Source organism: Gopherus flavomarginatus, chromosome 1 (genome assembly GCF_025201925.1).
Source record: "Gopherus flavomarginatus isolate rGopFla2 chromosome 1, rGopFla2.mat.asm, whole genome shotgun sequence".
Classification (NCBI taxonomy): domain Eukaryota; kingdom Metazoa; phylum Chordata; order Testudines; family Testudinidae; genus Gopherus; species Gopherus flavomarginatus.
The window spans coordinates 93,411,029-93,423,335 of record NC_066617.1 but is presented as its reverse complement, the minus strand read 5'-3'; the positions used below and the strand labels follow the sequence as shown (position 1 = coordinate 93,423,335).

The 12,307-nt window shown below is 46.2% G+C and overlaps 1 protein-coding gene across 1 annotated transcript; it reads right to left on the bottom strand.

The window, feature by feature from the left end:
* Positions 1-4,594: 4,594 nt before the first annotated feature.
* APOLD1 (apolipoprotein L domain containing 1) lies at positions 4,595-10,502 on the bottom strand. Its single transcript, XM_050954905.1, has 2 exons — positions 10,353-10,502; positions 4,595-7,277 (listed from the first exon to the last, which is right to left on the bottom strand). The coding sequence occupies exon 2, from the start codon at positions 7,271-7,273 to the stop codon at positions 6,533-6,535; it is 741 nt and encodes a 246-aa protein (XP_050810862.1). The 5' UTR covers positions 7,274-7,277; positions 10,353-10,502; the 3' UTR covers positions 4,595-6,532.
* Between the last annotated feature and the right edge of the window lie 1,805 nt (positions 10,503-12,307).

Here is a 12,307-nt window from a genome sequence, read left to right as displayed (position 1 = left end):
CTTTCCATGTTTATATTAATGAAAAAAGAACATGAGTACTTGTGGCACCTTAGAGACTAACAAATTTATTTAAGCATGAGCTTTTGTGAGCTACAGCTCACTTGTTCGGATGCATAGAAGAAGTGAGCTGTAGCTCACGAAAGCTCATGCTGAAATAAATTTGTTAGTCTCTAAGGTGCCACAAGTACTCCTGTTCTTTTTGCGGATACAGACTAACATGGCTGCTTCTCTAAAACCTGTATTAATGAAAACTGTGTTTAGTGAGATCATACTCACTTTCTCCTAGGTGCAGGATAAGGGGGTGTCTTTGCCTTCTACTTCTATCCCCAAAAGTAATTGTCTGTATTCAGAAACAGTGCAACTCCCTGGGGTTTGTCTTTCCTGTATGCTGCTGCCCTGTCGATTTCACATTTCTTTATTGACTTTGTAAATGATGCCCATTGTGTTACCTTACAAAGCTTAATTTACACCTCAACAAAGACAGGTGAATAAACATCATTTGTTTGACGGAAAACCTGTCTGTTAACTGTGCCTTAATACAGACTTTAAAACATGTTTTCTTTATATAAACATAACTCCTTACATAGTGTCTGTACATACATTTCACAATGCTATTAATAACCAGTATGACTCCAGCTTTCATTTAAGACCTCACATGACATTCTTTGGTGAACCAGAATATAAACACCATAATCAGGACAGTCCAGTAAACCCCCTTGCCAGTTGGCATTAAGAGTTTCTTGGGTCACAATTGCATAAAAGCTTCAGATTTCTCAGAACAAAAATGTCTATATTAGCAGCTCTCCAAGGCCAGGCAGTGGAGCACTGGTGTTCAGCTGAGCGCTATCTCGTGATCTGCGGAAAACTGGCAGACTTTGTGGAGATGCTTCTTTTCCTTGTTTCCATGTGTTAAATCGCACCTAGAGAGTTAAACTTTAGAGCTGGTTGAAATCTTCTGTTTCTGTGGAAAATTTTAACAAATAACTCCCCCCCCCCAAGTTTTTCATTCAAAGCTTTTATTTTCCCCCAGAAATTTGAAAACCAAAATATTCAAGTTGGAAATCTTGCTGCCTCATGGGAGTTGTAGTTCAGGTGTGTTAAGCTCCTATTCTCTTCTATTGGCTGGACTTCCTGATCAGATAACGTCTCCCATGATGCAACATGGTCTCCTATCTATGAGAGGTTTGGTGGTTTTTCATGGGAATCCCTGGCTATGATCCATTATGAGATGTAGTCCAGCTGGAGAGCTTGCCTCATAGAGGAGAATGGGTATATGAAGCAACTGAACAACAACTACCATAAAGCACCATGTCAGCATTTCTAAATCAAAATATTTCAGGTTTTGAGTGAAATATTTTTATTTTGGGGTGGTTAATTTTTCAATGAAAAATCAACTTTTTTAGATAATTTTTGTTTAATCAAACACTAATTTTTCTGTCAAAAACAGATTATTGTTTTCAGCCAACCCTTGTAAGATTACCTTATAGTCTTTCTAATATTATTTTTCAAAATAAACTATTTTTGATGTGCCAGAGAGAGAACAGCTGGGAGGATGGGTCCATGCAATTATGAATGAGAAGGGAGCTGTTCAATGCAACAACCTTTCTGTTAAGTTGTGCTCTGTACTATGCAAAAGATTGAGAATCCACTGATGTTTACTATTGATTTCAGGCAGCAATGTTCCTATAAATACCCCCTAATGGCATAAGAAGGAGTGAAGCTAATGTGGCTGTCTGGCAGATTGAAGTTATTTTTAAAGTTTCAGCCATATGACCTCTGGTTATGTGAGGTCACATGGGGTAGTAGAAGAGGAGACGGATCTGTGGTAGCAGGAGCCCGGACAGGTATCAATTGTATCTACTCCTGCAGCCCCATGTTTGTAATGCATGTGTGCACACACAAAAGTGCACAGCCAACTTAGGGGTGCTGAATATCATTGACCTGACTTAGAAGAAAGGATGCTAAACTGTCACAGAATTTGTGTTAGACTAGTACAGTGATTCTGATTTCAGTGGAACTTGTGAGCGTCTTTCTGATGAGCACTCTCTCAATCTAGAAAACCTGGTTGGGTGGAATTGAGGAAATGGTGACATAATTGAGCATCTGTCAATGGATTCCAAATGTGCTGTTTCCTGTATTCCTAGGACAATGAGGAAAGTGAGGGGAAATCCAAATAAATGTTGTGTGACAGGGAAAGGAGAGGAAGCCTGAAACAATACCCAGGACACCATCCAGAATGGAACTACCACTTCCCACAATGTTCAGGGGCAGAAAATACTGGAGGGGGCTCTAGACTAGACTCTTGAAAAGTTGGCCAGCAGCCAGATCACCTTAGGCTGTGATCTTATCATATGTTAGAACTAAGTCGTTTTAGGCCTGTCAGTACTTAGATGGGAGACTCAAAGGAAAAGCTACGGTGGTGCAGGAAATGGAGTTGGTGATACAATAGGAAGTCACTCTTCCTTCTGATTGAGTGAAGTCACTGCCCTTATGCTGCCTTCTACTGCTGCAGGTGTTATCTTTTGGAAGAAATGTGAAACCAAGGACCAGATCATTAGTGGCTATTAAGAGTGTCCCTGGAGTAGGAATGTTAGGTCTGATGTCTTGGCCAAATTCCAGATTACGTAATTCTAGTTTGCCTGAAGATGAGGGGATGGATCACTTGATGATTACCTGTTTTGTTCATTCCCTCTGGAGCACCTGGCATTGGCCACTGTCAGAAGACAAGATACTGGGCTAGATGGGCCTTTGGTCTGACTCAGTATGGCTGTTCTTATGCTCTAAGACTTCTTTTGATAAAAGTCTACTTCCTGTCCTAACGTGTTGGGTAAGTTGATGTGTAGTTAAACACCTGCCACTTTCCATGTTTATGGATACTGTAGGTAAAGTTGTTTGTAAAGCACTTTGGGATTACTGAGGGTGAAAGGGACTAAACTAAATGTAAAAATATTAGTATTTAGTATTAGATATTTTTTGCTGATGGGGGTCCCACTCAGTACTTGGATCTTCCCTCGCATGATTAGTAAAACCCATCTAGGGTTGGGTATGATTTTGAGACCTTGTTAGGACAGTCCTGTGTATCTGAATGTGCACACCAGGACTGGAAGAAACCAAATCCTAAAGTCAATGGGAATTTTGCCTGGGTAAAGATTGAATTAAGACAGAAGTTTCTGCCTGGCTGGCTGAATGTGGAAGTGAACCCTTTGACTGGATCTCAGCTTCTAGGCAGCTAATTGAAAGGATGTTCCTGGGAAGTTGAGAAAGGGGAGTGGAGGGCAGGAAAAGAAGCAATTTATATTATTATTGCCACCCAAATAATGAAATGAATTGGAAAACAGAGTCAGTCTTTCAATGATTTATTTACCATAAAACAAACACCACTCATGATTAAGACTAAGTTTTAGTCACAGGTATTTTAGGAACAGTCATGGACAGGTAACAGACAGTAAACAAAAATTCACGGCCCGTGACTTGTACTATATTCTCCTGACTAAACCTTGGGAGTGCCATGGGTGCTCGTGGGGGGGGGGGGCATGGGTGTTTGGGGGGGAGCGGCCTGGGAGTGCTGTGGGTGCCTGGGGGGGGCAGTCCAGGGGGCTCAGCAAGTGCTGGGGGAGTGGTCTGGGGGGCAATGTGGGTGCTTGGGTGGGAGCAACCCAGTATCCCCACTTATGCTGGGGAACGGTGGGGAAAGAATTGGCAGGACTGGCAGGCTCCCTGCTTGACTTCTTGGAAGTTGCAACATGTCCCTCCCTAAGCTTGTAGATCTGTGTGCTGCCAGTTCCGCAGCTCCCATTGGCCGGGAACTGCAGCCAGTGGGAGATGTGGGGGCGATGCCTGCAGGAGGAGGCAGCGCATGGGAGAAACATGTTGCCACTTCCAGGGAGGCCACCCCCACAAGGTAAACACTGCCCGAAGCCCTCACCTCCTCCCGTGCCCCACCCCACAGCCCTGAGCCCTCTCCCACACCCAAACTCCTCCAGCTGCTGTTGGGGGTGAGGGTGGCGGTGACCCGAGACTGCCCCAGCAGTGGCCAGTGCAACTGGCCCAGGGGTTGCCTGAGATGCTCGGGCAACCCCAGAGCGAGGTGCACCGGCTGCTGCAGAAGTCACAGAGGTCATGGAAAGTCACGGAATCCACGACTTCCATGACCTCTGTGACAAACTCGCAGCCTACTCATGATGAATATTGAAAAGAAAGGGAGAAGCTGTGACCAGACTGGCTGGTCTCTTCTAGCTGATCTTCCTGTGCTCTCTGGGCTGAATTGCATGTTGCTGTGGATCCAGGGCTGTCCTTAGCTGGCCAGGAGTTAGTTGTGGGGTATTGCGTTGCTAGAGCAACGTTTTTAGAGATCACGCAATACGTCTGTACTCACACCAAGATAAAACACTTTCGCTCACATGCAATCCACAGGGCCATTTTCATGCACTCAGAGACATGCGCAAACAGCACTCGTACTCACACAAGTGGAGATGTGCACAGACTTGTACACCCAATACTTATATGGTATGGATATGCGGGACTGATGTTTGAGATCACATATGCATACAATACACCCGCCCATCACTCCTCCCACACCAAATATACACAACACTGCTAGTACTGGGTCTTTATTTACAGCGTCTGGTAGCCAGAAAGGCAGCAGGGACCCAGCACTGGGGTATGGATGTTGTAGAATATCAGAGATCACACACATAGAGAAATACATATACACAGACACAAAATAGCTTCAGATTCATTTCATTGAATCAGCGTCACATCAGAGTCATTACTCATGCGTGGCAATCATTCTCGGATGTGAGATGCTCTCAGTGACAACTGCTTTTGGTTTTTTAAAGTACATAAAACCACATGTTCCAAGAACATGGGAGGGGCATAAAAGAAGAACAAGACTTCAAACTTTGCTACTCTGGCTTGGCTTTTCCCCCACCAAGAGTTTCCTCTGCTTCATACATTTAAATCCTCCTCTTTTGGTCATTTTTTCATCCCTGCACTGAGATTCTGAAGTTCCTCGTGTATAGCTTGTTCTGCATGTGGGACTGAAAATGTACCTAGACCTAAGCCTTTTTCCTACTAATCTAAAGCTAGCTTCCAAGTCCTCTCTCCTACATCTGTCTTAGCTACTTATATGCCCCCCTTCCCCCACAATGTGTAAGCACTTCACAATATGCAAAGTATTGAGTTCCCAATATGCCTGGGGGATAAGGAAATGCTATTATCCCCATTTTGCAGATGGGGAACAGAGGCACAGAGGGGCCAAGTGACTTGCCCAACGTCACACAAGAAGTCTGGGGCAGAGCAGGGTCTCCTAAGTGCTAGGCTAGTGCCCTAACCACTGGACCACCTATCTCTTCTACATCACTCTCTTTCATGAGTACCAATATATATCCCAACCGCAGAATCCTCCACAGCACTCGCTAACAGTGTATTGCTGTCTCATGAGACCTGCCACTTTCACACTGATACCCGAAGACGCCTAACTATTGACATCTCTAGCTATCAAATCCCCTGCCACATCTTACAACTGGAACATCCTTTTTGCATGAGGAACTGTCACCCTCCTCTACATATGTCAAGAGGCAAGCCCTCCTGTTCAGGGATTTGTTCCCCATTTCCACTTTTTTCCCCTCCCATCCCGAGAGCTGTACTTGGTTTCCTGCAATCTACATGTTTTGTGCCTATTTGAATTCAGACAATTCTCTTCCTTTTTGATAGGGTGTTGTGCTGGCTGGTGAGTCAATAGGAGACTGTCCATCAGATATTTGCCCTGTGGAATGCTTCCCTCTGGGTTGGAAGCCATTTTTTTAACATTCTTAAACATTTTTTCTTCTTTAAATACAATTCTAAAGGCTTAAAATAACTCTATATAAATAAATAGGAAAAAAATCACAATTTCCACTTTGTCCGACAGCACGTGGAAAAGAAAATATCTCTTTAAAAGGGAAAGAATACTTTTTGGTGCATAGTGCCTGCTGAGATATTATGTGTGCTGTACTGCCATCTAGTGGATATAGTTTGTCACATCTCTGGCTACTTTAGTAGGAAATTTGTGAGTGCTAGATATATCAATAAATCTCACTCCTTTTACCTCTATGAGAAGAAGAATTCACAGGTTATTTACAACCAGGGAGCAAGACCGGGCAAGGAGCCTTTTGATCTAACTCCAGACCCATTCCTCTCTGCCATCATGGAGCAGCACCAAATGGGAGCCAAGGAAATGTGGGCAGATTAGCCTTTAATCCATCATTTACCCTACTGGTCTTCCACTAAATGTAGGCTCTGGAGTCGTTCTTGTCATTTACTCTACAGGCTAGATCTCCATCATAACCTCAAATTTTAGTTCAGTACTGCAGGGAGGTAAAAGCATCAGCTCCCTTTTAGAGACATGCTTGCTGTCATATTTAAATCAGAACCTTGTAACTTGTTCTCAGCTATGAGGATGGGTGCCACGAATGCTTGTAAAAATAACAGCAGTAATAAAAATAATGACTAATATGGCATCTCTAACCCCACACTTTTGGTTTTGACTGTTTCAGCTGGATGATCCCTGGGGTTTGATGGTGATCCTGGCACTTGAGCTGGGGTTTCTTGTGTTGGAGGAAAGTTCTGCTCTGGATTCTAAGAGTTCACAGACTTCATCCATTGCTCTGATGCAGGACTCAAGGTTTTCAGCCAGTTTCTGGATTTTTGCCTTTAGCACAGCTTGGCTCACCTTTGTGACCTCCCTCGTGTACTCCGGCACAAGAAAGTTGCGCGAACCGTAGAATACCATGAAGCAGATGGAATTGTACAGTGAGATGGAAGCATTTTTCTCTGACTGAAGCAACAGGGGGTCCATTGGGCCCTGTCCACGGTGGAGGAATTCTAGGCAGCTCAGGATTTCCCTCATCTGGTTCTGACAGTTCACTGCAATCTCCTGCACCCTTCTCAGTTCCCTGGAGTTAGAGAGCACTAAGGAGAGATCGGAGGTGACATTGACAGCCCCTCCGGCAGAGGCTACGCCCAGGCCCACGGCAGAAGCCAGGAGAGATGCCCCTAAAGTGGCAGGGCTCAAGGAGAGCCCTACGATGGCTGTGATTGCTCCTACTGCACTCAGGGAACTCCCAGTGATGTTTGCAATCAGGGATCGCCTGCGCAGCTTGTTGATGTTTCGTGCAATCTCGCGAAGCTTCCTGATCTGGCCATGCAGCTTACTTCTCTGATTCAGCAGCAGCATTTGGAAGTGGCGTGTAGGGTCCAGTGCTGGAGGAAAGGTTATAGCATCTCTCTCCATGGCCCTGTCAGGAAATACAAACAGATGGGCTTTACTCAGTCAGTCAGTCTTAGGAGTGTGTGTTTTAGGATTGGTTCAAGGCTCTGTCTGTTGTTTCAAGGTAGTGCAAGTACCAAGGAGGTGAATCCCAGGCACCTGTTCCTTCGTGGAGATCCTATGGGATTTATCCTGGGTTCTTTCTGTTTAAAGGTGGTGAATACAGAGACTGATGAAGGGAAGCCTAGAAGGATAATCCCAGGGACATGGATTCTCAGTGGAGATCAGGTTCCCCATGGGGAGTTGCAAACATATTTCAGGAGAGTCACGCATCCATTATCTTTTTCTTTAAGGTTAGTTGTGAGTGAGATCCTGAAACATTTTTCTATTGTCACTGTATGAAAAATGTTGAGAACCATATTTCTAGGGTGAATTTGAATGGGAAGATAGTAAAATAAATGATTAAACAATCAATTTGTAAGCCCCTAGAGCAGGGGTCCCCAACGTGGTGCCCGCAGGTGCCATGGTGCCCGCAGGGGCATCTAAATGCACCCACAACCTGGCTGGCGGTGGAGCATCCGCCAAAATGCTGCCGAATTTCTGCGGCGTTTCAGTGGTGACGCCTCTCGATGACGTCACTTGCTGACAGCAAGTGACGTCATCGAGAGGCATCACCGCTGAAACGCTACAGAAATTCGACAGCGATGCCTCTCGAAGATGCCACTTGCCGCCGACAAGTGACGTCATCAAGAGGCATCGCTGCTGAAATGCCGCAGAAATTCGGCAGCATTTCGGCGGATGCTTTACCGCCGCCACAGTCCTTCGTCTGGTGCCCGCCAGACGAAAAGGTTGGGGACCACTGCCCTAGAGGATAATAAGGTGATAAGTAATAGCCAACATGGATTTGTCAAGAACAACTCAGGCAAAACCAGTTTAGTTTCCTACTTTGACAGAGTTACTGGCCTAGTGGATGGGAGGAAGCTGTAGACATGATATATCTTGATTTTAGTAGAGCTTTTGATACAGTCCCACATGACATTCTTCAAATATGTTAAGGACTGTAATAAAGAGGATGGTAATTGATTATTTTCCAGGTGCACTGGAAGTAGGACAAGACCTAATGGACTTATTCTGCAGCAAGGGTGATTGAGGGTACATATTGGGAAAATATTTCTGATTATAAGGATAGTTCTGTAATAGGCTTCCAAGGGAGGTTGTGGAATCCCTATAATTGGAGGTTTTTAAGAACAGGCTGGACAAATACCTTTCAGGGATAGTCTAGGATTACTTGGTCCTGACTCAGTGTGGGGGATTGGACTTGGTGACCCCTCGAGATCCCTTCTAGCCTTACATTTCTATGTTCTCTTTTCAGGCATTGTGTGATCATTACTGTGCTACTGGTGTCCTGTACTTAGCTTAAGGGAACAGAGAAACAATCTAATGATAATGCCTAGCTCTTTGTAAAGCATTTTTCGTAGTTGATTTCAAATCACTTTGCAAAGTATCATTATCCCCATTTTACAGATAGGTAAACTGAGGCACAGAATGAAATGACTTTCCCAAGGTCACATAGCAGCAGAGCTGGGAATAGAACCAAGTCTCTTGAACCCCAGTGCAGGGGCCCCACTGCCTCCCTAGCTAGAGCAGTTTTGCAAAGGAGCTACAAATATGTGTACACTGCAGCCAGTGATGTGATTGCAGCATGTGTAGCTGTACAAATCTGCCCATGATCCTGGGTATTACTTGGGCAGATAGTCTGCGCTGAAGTCCATGCTGCCATGCCTTTACTGCTATTGGTACTTGCGCTAGCTAGAATAAAGCTTGCTTGGGTATGTCTACACGACCTGCAGTCACACCTCACACCTACAGTGCAAGGGGTTCTTGGGACAAATTATTTGGTGGCCTCAGAGTGTGGCCCCCAACTCTTGCTGCTCTCGCACTTTTCCCTAAAATACTTAATTTGCATTAGGAAAAACAAATAAATATGCACATATACACGTCCATATCGTTGTAATTTATTTATTGCTAACTAGCAAGTCTGCTGTGACAAGTGGTATTAACAAACATACAAGTATCACTTGTCACAGTAGACTTACTCAGCACCAAGAAGTCTGGGGACAAATTAAGCCCTGGCTGGTGGATCGGGGGAGGCAGCAGGGTACAGGGGCGATGCGGAGGTTGGGGGGGGGAGGTGTTGCCCAGGGGAGGCAGCGAGGGGCCGGAGCCTAAAGCCCTGTGGCTGGAGCCCGAAGCCTTGTGGCCAGAGCCTGCCTTCCCTGCCACGCCTGGGCTGAAGCCCAAATCCTGAGCCCCACTGCCCCTGGGAAGGTGGGGAATTCTCCAGCTGCCCAACTCATTCTAGAAGCCCCAGCAACCAAGGCTGTCCATCCAGGCACACCAGGAGGCTGTGGCCACAAGAAAAACCTCTGGTGATCACATGCAGCCATGGTGACCGCATCTGAGAAATACGGAGACAGACCCTTAGAGGTTGTTTCCTATCTGATACAACTTCATGTTGAAAGACAGGCAGCCACTAGAGTGCCAGAGAGTGAAAGATTTCTGTGGCAGGGATCCTAACCCACCCCATCTCTAGAAGACACAGGTAACCGAATCAACACATTAACACTATTCTCAATCACCATTCCTGTCCCCTAAACTGGTACAGATGACAAGCACTGAGCCAAACATTTGTGCAGAACATAATCTGACATGATAATAATATATAAGAAATCAATTCTGGTAGCCCCTTAATCATTTGTGCTACTGATTTTCTTGCTGAGAAAATGAACATTTTCCTAAAAAGAGAACTGCAGTCTCACAGACACTACTAGTAAAATAATAATTTTAAATATATCCCCCTCCATTCCAGGCTTTCCTGTTGTCTCTCCCAATTTACAGGGAGAACAGAATCTCCAGCTGCTCTCTCCCTCCCCCGGTTTTCAGAAAAAAGTTCCCTATGTATTTAAATATTTAAATAGTAGTAATAATAATATAATTAATAATAGAAAAGTGCCTGAAACAGACCAAAAATATTTCTGGACAGAATACTCTTTCCTAATCATTGGTGCTGAAGGGGTCCCGAGGAATAATTTTTCCAACTTACCTTTCGTTTCCAGCCAATCTTGCCACGGACAAATTTTATGCTGTTTCTGGATGAACCCAATTTATAGTTCCCACGAACCAATTGCTGCAGTGGGAATGCTTTGCCTCATAGTGGGAGTTTGCCATTTCCTGCTCCCCTCGTCCAGAAGGATGTGACACACTGGAAAGTGATCTGGAGACAGCGCAGCTCACATCATGTTCAGGAAATGATCCCGTCAAATGAACATTGTGTGTTCGCTTTTCCTGAAGTGCAGGAAAAAAAAAATCAGACTATTCCTGGCTCCGAATGAGAGCATGCATCCTCCTAGGGGAATCACTGCCCTTCCTCCCCTTTAAATAGCTAGTGACTTTATCCAGTACTACACCGACTGGGATGAGTGCTAGCCAGTCAGCTTGCTGGATGAGTGAACCCTCATGTGCGTGTAACAAATAAGGAATAAATAAAATACACTTTCAACCAATCAGTTTATTTGCTAAGCATAGTGTACTTTTGAAAACTGAACTCTGATGGAGATCCTAGTCCAGGGGTGAGCAAACTTTTTGGCCTGAGGGCCACATCGGGGTTGCGAAACGGTATGGAGAGCTGGGTAGGGAAGGCTGTGCCTCCCCAAACAGCCTTCCCCCCGCCCCCTATACGCCCCCTCCCACTTCCCACCCCGACTGCCCCCTTCAGAACCCCTGACCCATCCAGCCCCCCCACTCGTCCCCTTGACCGCTCTCTCCTGGGATCCCCTGCCCCTAACTTCTCCCCAGGATCCCATCGCTATGCAACCCCCACTTCCTCTGACCGCCCCCTCCCGGAACCCTCCCCCAGCCCCTTTTGGAATGTAGCCCTGTGAACATGGGCGGAGGACTCAGGAGGAGCAGGGACAGCTGTGCAGACAGAAAGAAGTGGCGGTTTCTCCTTCAAAGCGTCACTTCTCTCTGGCTGGCTGTACAGCTGCCCGGTGCTCCTCATGAGTCCTCCGGCCTCCACACTCCTGCCACCCACACTGCCTGCCTGCTCCCCTGGCCCTGCAGTGCAGCCCCTCCCCCCCGTGGGGGGTGCGTCGGTGCTGAGCTGCCCGAGCGCCCGGCCCTAGGGCCCCGTGTTGTTGGGGGGCCCCAAACCAGGGCAGCCTGTGTTCCCTTGTAAATCTGCCCCTGAACCACGCCGCCCGGCTGGAGCCAGCGTCACCACCGTGCTGCTGGCATGGTGAGCTGAGGCTGCAGGGGAGGGGGGACAGTAGAGGAAGGGCTGGGGCCGGCTGGGAGCTCAGGGGCCAGACAGGATGGCCCTGTGGGCCGGGTGTGGTCTGTGGGCTGTAGTTTGCCCACCTCTGTCCTTGTCCCTGACTGGCTGCAGCACACACGCGACGTGAAAGAATCACTGGCCTACACCAGGGAAGCTGTCATTGGTGGCGAGCAATTGGTGTAGCTGCACCAGTGCTGACTCTTGAGTGTAGACAGGATCATGCAGAGGTTTGTAGTGACTGAGCTAAAAGAGGTTTATCCCTTAACCCGACTTAGTTCTGTTTACAGTCCTTACCTGTCGCATCATATTGAATTGAAGCTCTACACTCCTCAAGGTAGGGACTGTATTTATATTTCCCTTTTTTAGGTGCCTAGCATGGTATAGGACGTTCAAATAATTTGTGCCCAGAAAGAAGGGGTACATTTGCTGGATAATTAGTCATGATGAATTAGTCACCCAGCTCTAGTCCTAACACACACTCTGGCCTGCCTTTACACAAACAACATTGGCAAAGAGCAGAGCATATTCCAAGAGACGGTAGCCTCAGTGGTATTCTTTGTATTATTGACAGTGTCACTGACCAACCCCAAGTATAAGCTTAAAATCCTCTTGTAATAGCCAGCTATCTACCTATGCACACAGGATGTCCTTTCAGTTAGTAGTCAGGTGGTCTCTCACCAGAAGTGTTATAAATAAGCAGAGCTGAGGATGTGTTTGTTGGT

Coding starts and splice junctions, on each gene's coding strand:
- APOLD1 (XM_050954905.1), bottom strand. CDS start 7,273: ATGGAGAGAGATGCTATAACCTTTCCTCCAGCACTGGACCCTACACGC.